General features: G+C 43.0%; 1 protein-coding gene across 1 annotated transcript in view; it reads left to right on the forward strand.

The window, feature by feature from the left end:
* LOC140190849 (transmembrane protein 132C-like) overlaps positions 1–14,346 on the forward strand; it is a 1,058,274-nt gene extending 1,043,928 nt beyond the window's left edge. The window contains exon 9 of the mRNA XM_072247739.1: positions 12,449–14,346. Coding sequence (XP_072103840.1) covers positions 12,449–13,645 — 1,197 coding nt within the window. The 3' untranslated portion in view covers positions 13,646–14,346. The remainder of the gene's footprint in view (positions 1–12,448) is intronic.
* The last annotated feature ends 749 nt before the right edge of the window (positions 14,347–15,095 follow it).

Below are 15,095 nucleotides of genomic sequence, written 5' to 3' on the forward strand. Positions count from 1 at the left end.
GAAGATGGAGCCAGTCCAATGGTCACATTGCCAAGGTCCCTGAGAATTTGGCAAAAGTGTACCCAACGTTGCCGTCATCCTGTGTGCGGCTGTATCAGTCAGTGTGGACCAAAAGCACACGGAGCCCAAGGGCCGGGTCATGCTAAAGTTCTACCTGTTCCTGGTGTTCTGTAAAATAGGCCTGGACATTGCTGCACTGCCTGTCCTTTTTGGAAGAGTTCTTCCAAGAAAACATCTTTGACCTCAGTTTATCAGGCAGCGCAATGCAGAATATATTGTAGACACTGAAAGATTATTGACATTATGGATTCTGTGGGTTCTGCCTGGCAGAACAAGCATGAAGATCTGGCTTGACAGGAGGTGAGGGGGCCCTCTTTTCCGAGCCCTCCTGTGTAGATGGTATATCACCCCCTTGGGACTGCTGAGGTGGGGTAGAAATGGTGACCTGCCACTTTGCAAACTGTGGATTTGCTAAAGAGGGTGTGCAGAAGGATCCAAGGGTCCTGTTCAGGTTTACCCGCAGCAACTGCATATCCAGAGGGCTCTCTGATCTACGGGCTGTACCCAGGGGCACACACCATGACAGACATCAAGGGCTGCCGCAAGGTCACGAACTCAGTGAAGATAAAGACCCTTTCGGTCTGTGTGAAACTTGCTGGTCTTGCAGCACGGTGAGATGCTTGTAAGGGAATGCTGCCCACTGGCTCAGTCCAGGCTGCAGGGTTACACGTCGACGGACAAGTTGGAGCTCGGGCCAGCAATGCAAAACCTTTGCAGAGAAGGACCATAGCCTGCTCCCATGCGTGGAGGGACAATGATGGGAGGGGAAGCCCCCTCGAACAATGAAAGTGGCATCACCTCAGGGAGCCACACGAGGGGTGACGTGCTAAGTTTGTGTTTTTTTTAGGTTTATACCACTGACTGCAATGACCATGACTGTAGAACCTTTTTCATACTGTTTTTCCTTTGTATATTTTTTTTATTATGAATTAAGTCTATTTATGAAATACTAAAAATTAAAGTGGTGTGCTTCCCTCTTGTCGACAAGAGGCCTGGATGAATGATGTACTTACTCAATAGGTACATGCTACTGATGAAGCTTGAGCTCCAGAGAGCCATTACACAAAAAAAGAAGTCCCAGTGTAGTTTTCTCAGTGTCCAGCTTCCTGCTCTGGCACCCCTCATTCATAGTTTCATGAGATCCCACAACCCACTTTCCGTCCCTTGTTTTCCTTGTAGTTTTGCAGTTCCCTTTCTCTTCACTGAAGATCCTGCTGATTTCAAAAACTCTCAGTAATCTGAGGCTGGGAGAGCTATTTCATGTTGTAGAAATGACTGGATCCTGTACAATGTAATTAGAGTAATGTCCAATTCTGACAAGCTCTGGTTAAAATGTATCTCACTGTCTGTTTTCATTCTGACAGGAGATTAAACCAGTTGAGGACAACATTTCACTTGTGAAAGCAACATGGAAATGTAATCATGTCTGGAGTAATTGCTGGATGGAATAAATATAATTAATCCATTGAATTTACTGGAGCAGTTTTCAGGTCCACTGTAGCGAGTAGATTACCTGGGGTTATGGTGAATCATTTCTTATATATAACACTCATCATTGATGGATGGATTTATGATTCCATGGACCGGATAATTGAGTTGTTCTACAATTTTTTTTCTGCATAGCAATGTTCTATCTAGAAAAGAATATATCCTGGAGTCTAGAGACCATTTTAAAGTAGCAGCACCTCATACTAGACCAGAACATCCATCCAGCCATTTATTAGAAGTGCAAATTTACTGAAGGAATAAAGTTCAGAATTTCAAAGTCTCCGCATATCCTGTAGCTAGGTGGTACTGGGATAGCAAAGCTTTCCAAATACGGTATCTCTACACGTTCTCCTTAAAAGACTCGAGCAAGCTTGTCTAACATAAAATAACAATTTTGTGGACTTAGTTTGATTGTGTTAAGCTTCTCTAAGTGACTGGCTATTACTTCTTTAATTATAGACTTCAGTATCTTGCCAACAATAGGTATTAAGCTCGTTAGACTTACATTTCCCTATTCTTTTGAATTGACTTTATTTCTTACATCCTTCACATACATGATTAAAAAATCTTTACATCTCCGTCTGAATGTGCAATGTGCAATTTATAGTAATTTGTAATAAATAGTATGTACAACAGGACAATCAATAAAACATAGAAATACAATTGTATCAGCATGAATTAATCAATCTGATGGCCTGGTGGAAGAAGCTGTCCTGGAGTCTGTTGATCCTGGCTGTTATGCTGTGTTACCGTTTCCCAGATGGTAGCAGCTGGAACAGTTTGTGATTGGGGTGACTCGGGTCCCCAATGATCCTTTGGGTCCTTTTTACACACCTGCCTTTGTAAATGTCCTGTATAGTGGGAAGTTCACATCTACAGATGTGCTGGGCTGTCCGCACCACTTTCTGCAGGGTCCTGCGATTGAGGGAAGTACAGTTCCCATACCAGGCAGTGATGCAGCCAGTCAGGATAATCTCAGTTGTGCCCCTATAGAAGGTCCTTAGGATTTGAGGACTCATGTCAAACTTCTTCAACCGTCTTGAACAAGGGAGCTATATAAGACCATAAAATATAGGAGCAGAATTAGACCACTTGGCCTATCAAGTCTGCTCCACCATTTCATCATGGCTGATCCGATTTTCCTCTCAGCTCCAATCTTCTGCTTATTCCTCTTATCTCTTGATGCCCTGACTAATCAAGAATCTATCAACCTCTACCTTAAATATACCCAATGTCTTGGCCTCAGATTCTGATTCCACAAATTCACCACTCCATGGCTATAGAAATACCTCTGCATCTCCATTCTAAAAGGACACCCCTCTATGCTGTGTCCTCTGGTTCTAGGCTCACCCAGCATAGAAAACATCCTCTCCACATCCACGCTACTGAGGTTTATACATTCTGTGGCCACTTTATTAGGCACCCCTGTATACCTGCTCATTAATGCAAGTATCTAATCTGCGCGTGGCCAAGTGGTTAAGGCGTTCGTCTAGAGATTTGAAGGTTGCTAGTTTGAGCCTTGGCTGAGGCAGTGCGTCCTTGAGCAAGGCACTTAACCACACATTGCTCTGCGACAACACCGGTGCCAAGCCGTATGGGTCCTAATGCCCTTCCCTTGGACAACATTGGTGGTGTGGAGAGAGGAGACTTGCAGCATGGGCAACTGCCAGTCTTTCATACAACCTTGCCCAGGCCTGCGCCCTGGAAACCTTCCAAGGCGCAAATCCATGGCCTCACGAGACGAACGGATGCCTATATACAATCTGCCAGTCATGTGACAGCAACTCGATGCATAAAAGCACACAGTTATGGTCAAGAGGCTCAGCTGTTGTTCAGACCAAGCATCAGAGTGGTGAAGAAATGTGATCTAGGTGTCTTCGACCGTGGAATGATTGTTGGAGCCAGACGGGGTCTCCTGGCATTTTCATGCATGACAGTCTCTAGAGTTTACAGAGAATGATGCGAAAGATCCCGTGAGCAAAGATACCTTGTTAATGAGAGAGGTCAGAGAAGAATGGCCAGACTGGTTCAAGCTGAGCGGAAGGCGACAGTAACTCAAATAACCACGCATCACAACAGCGGTGTGCACAAGAACATCTCTGAATGCAGAACATGTCAAATCTTGAAGAGGATGGGCTCAGGCAGCAGAAGACCTCGAACATACAGAAATACATTCAGTGGCCACCTTATCAGGTACCTAACAAAGTGACCACTGAGTTGTATATGGTTTTCCAATCTCCTCACACCCTCCCGGACTTCAGTGAGTTTTGGAAAGCTTCAGTCAATGGCTGCACCACCTCTGCAGCCACTTCCCTTAAAAACCTTTGGTTGCAAGCCACTGCATTCACGCAGTTTATCTGCCTTTATCACCATTAGTTTTTTCAATACATCATAGCTCGTTATAGGGATTGGTGTAAGTCCTTCCATGCTGTTTGAAACTACCCTATTTGTCATTTGCAGGTGCAGAATCTTCTTTTTATACACTGCCTATTTAAATCTCTGATATAAAATAACATAAATTATTTTATATAATATGTTTAATGTCCTCAGTAAAAATGTGGACATTTCATTATCAATAAATTAATTTGAGGTGCAGTCACTCTTGGCAGTCAAGTGCAACAGCGTTCCTTTAGTTCTTCTGTGAGCATGGATCGTATGGGGAGGTCTGGAAATGGGGGTTGGAAATGTGCCCTTCTAATGCCAAAGAGAGAGCACCGCCACTGATTCAAGCTAATACCATAAAGGCCAAGTGTTCTTAAAAATGTTGTCGCTGTCATATTACTTGCAAGCAAATTGCATGTGATGGCAGTGCTATTGAAAGAAGCAATTAAGCTCTGCATATTCAAGTTTCCAGGGAGATCATACCTCCCCTAGATGCCCATGAAAATAAATCTTATCCTCTTGGAAAAGTACATAACTCTGGTCTCTCTTTAACTTTGCTTGGCATTCTGATCTCTCCCCTAATTAAAAGTTCTGGTTTCAATAATTTCCTTGGGATGGTGCTTTATTAGTGATGCTACAGAACTCAGTTCTGAAAATGCACTGAAATAAAACCAAATCTTATTTACTTTGTTGCAGGCACCAGCAAGTGGTCTATGCTCTGAAAGCTTTATGATCGAGATTAAAAATCCAATAACTCACACATCAGAGAGTCAAATATTGTAATTACAGAGATTTGGAATAAATTAACTTGTGCATTAATGTATAAAAGAAAATGTTATATGCAAAAGGAAAATTGTGGAGCCTTTGACTTGATATACGCCACAGCCCTGATCTCATGGTTCAGGAAGACTAATTTCTATTATGGACCAAGGAACTCGGGGACAGTGTACACAACTCTTGAAGTAGAAATTAATCAGACAATGTGGTGTTCAGGTGAAGCTTGGCAGTTTAATTTATTATAAGAAAAATAATTACAGTGATGGAACAAGCAACTCAAATATTTTGATGTAACTTTTTATATAGAGCAATCTTAAATGAATAAGTCAAAGAATAAAGTTTAATCCTTTTATGGAATTATTTCACAAACTTCGTGAATGAAGGTTGGGGAAGAATAGAGTCAAGGCTGGTTCTTAGTGAATGTAGCTAGCTTGACTGGGGCTACTATGGATATGAAACTGAACCAATCAGGAAAATATCTTTGTAAGAGTATTGCTAAAACAGTTCTATAACATTTATAGCATTTGTCTAGATTTCAAAGTCAGACTTGTTCAAAGTAAATTGGATTTCAGATTCGTTTATCAGCTCACCTTGCCTTGCCTTGCGCCCTAAACTCCTGGTGGAGTTGTTGGGGTGCTGTCATGACAAGCTTTGCACCAGTCTGTTCCATCTGTCGCGGTTGTGTGCCAGAGCCTGGGTCACCGCAGATGTTTTCCCTGTCCATTCTTTGATGTTGTCCATCCATTTTTTCCTTTGTCTACCCCTCCTTCTTTTCCCCTCCACAGTTCCTTGCAGAACAGTCTTTGCAAGGCCACTGGATCTTGTTACGTGGCTGTACCATCTCAGCTTTCTTTTCTTCACCGTTGTGAGGAGGTCTTCATGGGGGCCAATGTGGTGCTGGATGGTCTTGCGGACCTGCTCGTTTGTGATGTGGTCCAAGTATGAGATGCCCAAGATGTTGCGATAGCATCTCATTTCCAATGCCTGTATCTTCCTCTGTAACTCTGCTGTGAGGGTCCATGTCTCACATGCGTACAGGAAGATGGAGAATACCAATGCACACAGGAGTCTGATCTTGTACTTCATGGTGATGTTGCTGTCCCTCCATATTGTCTTGAGTTTGGATAGTGCAGTCATTGTCTGTGCGGTTCTTGCCAGGACTTCTGGTCTTGGTCCTTCATCACTGATGATTGCCCCCAGGTATTTGAACTGCTGCACTGTCTCAAGTTTCTGACCATGGTCTGAGATGTCTGTTGTGATGGCACAGTTGGTATTTGCCATGAGCTTGGTTTTCTCATTTATCACATCTACTTTCAAATGCACAGGGAAATGCGTCACAAAATGCTGGAGGAACTCAGCAGTCCAAGCAGCATCTATAGAAAAGAGTAGAGTCATCGTTTCAGGCCGGGACCCTTCAGCAGGACCCTTCGGCCTGAAGCAGCAACTGTACTCTTTTCCATAGATGCTGCCTGGCCTGCCGAGTTCCTCTAGTATTTTGTGTGTTGCTCAGGTTTCCAGCATCTGCAGATTTTCTCTTGTTTGTGAAACGTGTCATTTCAATACGTTTCAAATGGTGCATTTAATGGTAGAGAAGTGTATACAATGTACATCCTGAAATTCTGTTTCTTTGCACGCATCCACAAAAACAGAGGAATGCCCCAAAGAATGAATGACATTTAAAACATTACAACCTCAAAGGCCCCCCCCAACTTCCCCTCCTTTGCACAAGCAGCAGCAAGACAACGAAACTCCCCCACCAGCAAAAAAGCATCAGCGCCCTCCACCAAGCACTCAAGTGTGCAGCAAAGCATCAGTAAAGACACAGACTTACAGTACCCCAGAAACTGTTCGTACACCCGATGATTCGACATACCACAGGCTCTGTCTCTCTTCCTAACAAGGGAAAAAGAAGGGAGGCATAACAAACAACTCGCTGATTTACGATGCTAAAAGTCTCTTCCGAGCTTTGCATTAACAACCAACACAGCCTAAGGATGTGCTGGGGGCAGGCTGCCAGTGTCATCGCTCATTCCTGTGCCAAAATAACATGCCCACAATGTTCAGCAGAACAACACAAGCAACAACAACAGCAGTAACAAGTAAAACAAGCTCTTATCCTCACTATCACACACACACACACACACACACACACACACACACACACACACACGCACACACGCACACGCACACACACACACACACGCACGCGCACACACACACACACACACACACACACACACACACACACGCACGCACGCACGCACACACACACACACACACACGCACGCACACACACACACACACACACAGGCCTCCAACATTTACAAAAAAAGATATTAAACTATTCAGTGTATTGTATCATTTACCAAGTTCATGGTTGAGTTGTTCTCTAATTCCACAGCAAATAAAGAGAATTGATTTCAAAGATCTTCTTACAAGAGGTGCAAACTAATGGGTCTTCAATTTCTTAAATATTGGATACTAATCAATTTTTCACTCAGTAAGGGTAAGCACTTTTTATTTGTTTTCTGATGTTATCTGGTTTGGTCGAAGTGTCAGGAGATGGTTAAGATCAGTGAAATCAAAATCAAAGTGGAGTTTATTGGCACATGTGCAATGCGAAGCCTACTCTTTGCAGCATCATCACAGGCACGGATTTCAGATACACAACATTCACAAGAATAAACAAAATTAAACACTGCTGTTATATGGAAGAACACAAGTAAAACAGAAACAAAGTCCACTGCGGTGCAAAGTAGCCATTGGGCTGCTATTGTGAAGTAGTGATTAGGGTTGTGCAGGTTGGCCCAAGAACTGAGTGATTGAAATTCAATACGTATCTATTCTTGAAACTGGTGATGAGGGACTTCAGATATTTGTACCTCTTGCTCGATGGCGGTTGTGAGAAGATGGCGTGGTCCCACACGTTGGGGATGTTTGATGCTAGATGTTGCCTTTTGGAGCAGCTCCTACTCTATCAGAGGAACATTGAAAGGAAGGCAGAAACCTTCACTGCTTTTGCAAACTACCCAGTCACTTGAAGAGTGATAAACCTGCAAGGGAACGGGCCTATGGCTGGGAAACAGCATTAATCCCTGAGGTATTTTAGGACAGTTTTAATGAGTTGAATGAATTTCTTTATACTAAATTTCGATAAATCTTTGGACCTGTGATTGACAGCATTTCTCTTGAGAATTCCACAGATCCCCACAGAATTCTGCCCCCTTCTGGTTCTGTTTCCAATAACAAGCCTTTCAGTATATGGGAAAAAGAAATTAACAAACCCAGAGTCGAAACCTTGCTCCAGACTTTCCTGACGTAGGACATGTTGAACAGATGTTGGGGGTGAGGAGTTCTTCAGCTTTCGATAATCCTGTGTCATAAATTGCTGGAAATGTGGACCAATGAGCTCCAAGTACCACAATCATTCACCTGATTATTCACAAGAAAGTCTGCTTTTCCTGTTGAACATAGAAAATCCTGGCCCACTGGATGCTCATAATGGACAATGGCCGATGACGTTGTCTTTTATCAACTTCCCATGGACAAAGCCAGAAGATAATACCAGACTGCATAACGCTTTCTCATCCATAGTTCACCTGAATCAATAGAATTCGGGGTGTAACAGAAAAGTTCTCCCATCTGCAGCATCAGTTCTAGATGTCAGTGAGGAATATTTCTCAGGGTCAATATGACAGTCTGTGATTTTATCACATCCTGTACCATTTCCTAGGTGGCAGTGTTCGGGCCCACTCATATTTTACTCTCCAGCAGATTAGTAAACTTTCTGAGGCAGATTAATGTCAGATGCATTACAGTGGGACAGTAAAATTAGGCTGGATTAGGTGAAGATTACAAGCTTCCTTCATTAACTAAGGTTAGTAAGAGCATAAACTTTTACGATAATCTATCTATAGTACCATCGGTTATTACAGACAACTTTTAAGCTAAATTCTAATTTTTAATGGTGACATTTGAATTAACATTCCTTGGATTAATAGTCCAGGCCCTTGGAAAACTAGGGACATTATGTTAATTCTTAGGCAATTGCAATTTGCTAATTTGCGGAGGCTAATTAAAATGGCATCTTTGTTTTGTTAATCTGGGGAATGCGGCTTTGTTGTGTTAAACACTGAGAAAGTTTGTGCTAACAGTTTGTTTTTGCTTTAGAGTCTGATAAGAGAGTGCTATTAACCAATTGGGATAGTTGTTATGGTTTTGGTGTATTTGAAGATACTGTATGCGCGGGGTTTTGGGGCAGAAGGCGGGAGAGCGAGACAGAGGATGGACGAGGTGCTGTGAGTCCGCTAACGGGGTCGGACCCCGAGCGGGACGTTCGGCGAGGAGATGGAGACGGACTCGTGTGGAGCGTCTGGTCGACCACCGTTGTTGGTCCCAGGCGGCCGGTCGAGGTGGTCCGAGGGGTCGCAGGGTGAAGAAGAAGGTCCTTGAGCTCCAACGGTTTTTGTGCACAAAGAGATTGAACTTTGATAAGTGTGGCGCCTTTTATTTTCCTTTATTATTTTATTCTCTTTTAATTATATAGTTCCAGTAATATCTATAAACTGTAAATCATTTAATTGCATCTGGTGTATTGTCTGTTATTTGGGCGGGGTGGGGTACCTCACACAGCATCCACACAAACGAATTATCCAGTTTGGCGGGGCCGAGGCTGTTTCCCTAGACGACAGCGAGCCGAGCGACCCTGAGGGTGGCCAGGGGGGGCTACAACTAAAACTTGAAGAAAAGAATTTTAACGAAGACGAAGGTCTCGCTCTAAGTAAGAACTGGAATTGGGCTGTAAACAAGGTGGGACAGCAGAAACCTGATTGGATGAGGACTAACCAATCAGGAGGGACGGACGACTGGGTTATAAATACCACTGGACCAAACATGCCCAGGCATCATCCCTGATAAAGATTGCAGAGCTTGCCATTGAAACGTCGGTTAAAATCAATACCTGGACCTGGCTGGAAGCCCGAGAAGAGTTTATTCATCATATATGCTGGGAAAGCACTACATCTTTTTTCAAAATCTGTAAAATTACTCTTTCTCAAAAAGAGGCTGAAATTTTAAACTCTTTTCCGGAAATGATAATTGATGTTGTGCCAGATGATAACTTTAAATCTTAGATTTAATTGTCTCACAGGTAGCTAGGGTTGTAAATAAAGTTTCTACTTTGATTTTCAGAAGGCCTTTGACAGGGTGCTGCAAATGAGGTTGTTGAGCAAGATAAGAGCCCATTGTATGAAAGGAAAGGTACCAGTAATGAATAAAAGATTGCCTGACTGGCAAACAACAATGAGTGGAAGTAAAGGGAGCCTTTTCTGTTTGGCTGCTGGTGACTAGTGATTCTTCACAGGGATCGTTGGAATTATTTCTTTTCATGCTCTACAGTATGTCAATAATTTGGATAACAGAATTGATGGATTTGTGGCTAAGTTTGCAGATGACACAAAAATAGGCCGAGGGGCAGGTAATCTTGAAGAAGCAGGGAGACTGCAAAAGGACTTATTAGGCGAATGGGCAAATAAGTGACATATAGATATTGTGTAAGGAAGTGTATAATCATGCACTGGTATTGTGAGCAGCTTTGGCCCCCTTATCGAAGAAAAGATATCTTGGTATTGGAGAGGGTCCACAGGAAGTTCACAAGAATGATTCTGGGAATGAAAGGGTTAATGTATGAGGAGCATTTGATGGCTCTGGGCCTGTTTGAAAAAATGAGGGGATATCTCATTGAAACCTATGGAATATTGAAGGGTCTAGATAGAGAGGATGTTTCCTATAGTGGAGGAGTCTAAGACCAGAGGGCTCTATCCTCAGAATAGAGGAACATCAATTTAAAACAGAAATAAGGAGGAGTTATTTACCCAAAGGGTGGAGTATCTGTGGAATTCATTGCCTCAGATGGCTGTGGAGGCCAAGTCATTGGGTATAGTTCAAGTGGAGGTTGATAAGTTCTTGATTAGTCAAGGCATCAAAGGTTATGCGGAGAAGGCAGGAGAATGTGGTTGAGAGGGGTAATAAATCAGCCATGATGGAATGAAAGAGCATACTCAATAGGCTGAAAGGGTTAATTCTGCTCCTATGTCTCATGGTAAAGAGAGCTTTTGGCACATTGACCTTCATAAATCAATGTACTGAGGACAGGAATTGGGATATGACGTTGAAGAAGACATTGGTGAGACCCAATCTGGAGTATTGTGTGCAGTTCTGATCACCTACTTACAAGGAAGGGATCAAGAAGATTGAAACAGTCCTGAGTAAATCTACAAGGATATCACCAGGTCTTGAGGACCTGAGTTGTCGGGAAAAGCTGAAGCATGGAGCATGGAGAATGAGGGGAGATTTGATTGAAGTATATGAGCGATATTAATAAAGTAAATGTAAGCAGGCTTTTTTCCACTAAGGTTGGGTGAGACTACAACTAGAAGTCATTAAATAAGGGTGAAGGGGAACACAAGGGGGAACTTCTTCACTCAGAGAGTGTTGAGAGTGTGGAATGAGCTGCCAGCGGAAATACCGGATCAGGTTAAATTTCAACATTTAAGAGAAGTTTGGATAAGTTGGATGGGAGGGGCATGGAAGGCTATGGCCTAGGTGCAGGTCAATGGGATGAGGTAGGATAGTAGTTCGCCATGGACTAGGTAGGCCAAAGGGCCTGTTTCTGTGCTGTAGTGCTCTATGATTCTATGATTGATGGATTTCCTTAACCGGAGATATAAAAAGATGAGGCTAAAGCAACTGTGTGGAGCTGGTCTTGGATCAGCCAGCACCACAGTGATCGGTGGAACAATCTCAGCGAATGAATAGCCTCCTTTTATTGAATGCAAACTCTGCTTATTCATAATGCTAGATGCCATCAGAAGCACCCCATTGACTGAAGTGCATTTCCTAGTCATGTTGTAAATGTCATACCTTTTTGCCTGAGAAGTCTGCACTCCACTTACATCCAGAGATTAACTCTGGATGTTTAATGATGTGAGCATTCTTAAACGTACAGATCTTTGATTTATAAATTTTCATTGTGACACTGTTCTAGCATGAACACAGTCACCAGAGAGCTGCAGCTGGTAGGTATAAAAGTAGCCTTTTATTCAACAAAATGAGACACTCTCTGGAGGAAGAGGCTTGTTCAACCCAATATTACATGTCATTTTACATGCTAAAGCTCTAAGGACAATTCTATATTTACAATATATCTACAATGCTTCCTTTGAATTGCATATAATTTTTCCTCTTCCGTTTTCACACCCACACTCTTGACATGCAAAATGAATGTTAATCAGCATTGTCTGGCTTTTCAGCTCAACTGCTGACCACAGCTCCAGGAAAATATTGTCCAGGACTGCATTTTAAATTTAATCTACAATCCACATTCAGGTCTAAAGATTGGTTGCCAAAGTTAGTACTTCCTCTATACTCTAATTCCAGAATATGCCCAATGACTCTATGGGGTGCCTTTTCACCATAACACCAAATGAGCAATGTATTCCTTTGGAATGCTTTCTGCCAAACTTCTAATGATGCCCAGACTATGAGGGTTGACTGTATGAAATGTTGTCCAGGAAGATGTTCTCCTTCATAAATTGAGGAGAGGCTGAGCAAGCAATCTGTCCGTGTGTGTATGCAGTCGTGGCTTAACCCTCAGAATGGCAGCCCCCTGAATTCAGGCTTTTGCTCATAATGTGTTGTCAATAAAACTGAAATGTGATTTTGTCTCCACTCTTTTCTCCAGGAAGCAATAATCAGTGGTTGGATCCATTTCAGTGACAACAGTCTGACTCCGCTGGACATTTACGATCCCAAGGACTATACGCTCACCGTCACTTCGAGGGAAGAGTCTGTTATCTCAACGTACCAGGATTTGCAGTTGCAGTGGCCTATCATCACTGTGGTGGGAGAGGGCCAAGGGAACCTGCTGAAAGTCGAACTAGTGATCTGTGAGGTCTGCCAGAAATCCAAGCGGAAAAGCATCCTGGCGGTGGGAAACAGCAACATCGAGGTGAAATTTGGTCAGAATAACGTGGGTCCGAAGGGTGGCGGCGACGACTACGGCGGGAACGGGGAGCTGGAAAACCGAGCAAGCGACCGGAGGCAGAAGACTGTAGACCAGGAGCGGGCAGGGCAGAGCGGACGGTACTTCAGCAGCGCGACAGCAGATCGCGAGGAGAGCTCAGTGAGGAAAGTGAGCACAACCACCAAAGCTTCAGTCAACAGGAACCAAGGTGGGACAGACCAGCTCTCTGAAGGTGGCAGCCAACTCCAAAACATTCCTCTTGATGCTGCCAACTTCCCCGCACATGACCTCACCAGGACCTCCGGAGACAGTGAAAGCTTGGACGAAAATGATCTGGTGCAGGCTCCAAGAGGTCTGACAGACCTGGAGATTGGAATGTACGCTCTACTGGGTGTTTTTTGCCTGGCTATTCTTGTCTTTTTAATTAACTGTGTCATGTTTGCTTTGAAGTACCGGCACAAGCGAATTCCCTCGGAGGCCCAAGGAACCATGAATCATTCCCACGACTGGGTATGGTTAGGGAATGAGACGGAGCTGCTGGAGAACACTGCTGATATATCCCCACAACAACTCTGTGAACACACTACAGTAATAGACAGGGTAGCAGGTTTCGAAGAGAGCAACCATCTGCTCAATGGAGGAACTCAGAAGAACATCCAAGGACAGGTACATAGGTCTGCCCTGTCCGGTGACGGGAAGGACTGCAAGGATGAACCTCTGAATTCCCCAACCACAAAGCGGAAACGGGTAAAGTTTACAACATTTACCACCATTCCACCAGATGACGGATGTCCTGCGACCAATTCAGTCCTTCTGGGTAATGAGGAAGATATTAAGTGGGTATGCCAGGACATGGGCTTGGGAGACTCGCACGAACTGAGAAATTACATGGAAAGAATACATGACAAAGTGTAACTGTGTTATCCAGTCTGTTTTCATTCTTTGCTCACCTTTATGCCTTCAGTTTTGAGTAATTGTGCAGGAAATCCAGTCATGAATGGGACCAGTTTGTGAGAGTGAAATACACCGGCAGCAAAGCACAGGACTACGCAGGTATCAGACAAATCAGCAGCGATGACCTGTCATGATAAATATCTGGCAAAATCAAAACTCGCAGGAATTTGGATGATATTTGGAAAGACAATAAAAAGAAGAGGCTAACAAGAAAGAAATGCATGCGAGTTGTAGCAATGGAAACCAACACAAATTCAGAAACGCTGATGGAAAGAATGCATGGCAGATTAACCTGGAAAGGGAACGGAGGAAAGTGCACAATAAACTGAATGAACGTTAAAAATGAGCACTCCTGTTCAGCGACTCCTTCCTGAATGGGAAGGACTGTGGAAGAAACACTTCTGATTGGATGACACTATGACTGTAGTCCATGGGAGCTGGCTCTTAACACGAATGTCTTAACGACCAGCTCCAAATGTAATCATTTTATATGATTTTGTTAATTTTGGACTTCAGTTGTATTCTCAATTCTTGAACTCTGTGTAAAATTTATTTTACGTCTTGTTTATATTTAGACTTGCAGTTTTTCACGTTATTATTTATGGTGTAGTAATAAGTCATACCCACCTTTATAACTTAGGTGAAATATTTTAACAAGGTATACCTAGAATGCATTGTAGATTACTAGAATGTAAAATTTATTTATAAATATTATACACATTGTAAATAAAAGTTGCTTAAGATAGCTTGAAAATTTAGCCCTTTCTGGATCACATTGAGTCTTCAAGACATATCTTTCTTCCATTTGTTTTTAAGGGTAACTGCACTTGAATGTAGTCCAGGGAAGGTTGCATCAGCCCAGAGACTACTGTGAGCACAGCATAATGAAAATAAATGAACCAGAAAGAGGATTGGCAATGCTAATAAAACAAATGGATCAGGCAGCTGTACTCCATCACAACTGCAGGAAGATGTCAGTGTTGGCTTCACATGTGGCTCATTAAAGCTGTAGGTCACCAGAGTGACAGTCGACTTCCAAAGCTTACCTGATTCTCAATTTTTTTTGTGTGTCACTATCCACAGCCATCCACAATGAATTTGTTTGGCAAAGGCACTTCAGTAGGTTCATGTATTAAGAGTTGTCAACCTGCTACGTCGTTTGTTTTGAAGGAAGCAGGGTTGAGCCATATAGATGATCCTGAGAAGTGGGCTATCAATAAGAACTCAGGCTTTGAGAACAATTTGATGAAGGAAAGCAATAAGGAACAGTTTAAATATGAAAAGTACCAGTTCTCTTTATGAGTTAGGTGAAAGTTCACCATCAGTTTGAAAGCAAAACATGAGGGAATACTTTGTATGTGTACCTTACCAGGAATCGAGGTCAGGGACATATCCTCGAACCATTGTGCAA

This window comes from Mobula birostris, chromosome 31, assembly GCF_030028105.1.
Source record: "Mobula birostris isolate sMobBir1 chromosome 31, sMobBir1.hap1, whole genome shotgun sequence".
NCBI classification, from domain to species: domain Eukaryota; kingdom Metazoa; phylum Chordata; class Chondrichthyes; order Myliobatiformes; family Myliobatidae; genus Mobula; species Mobula birostris.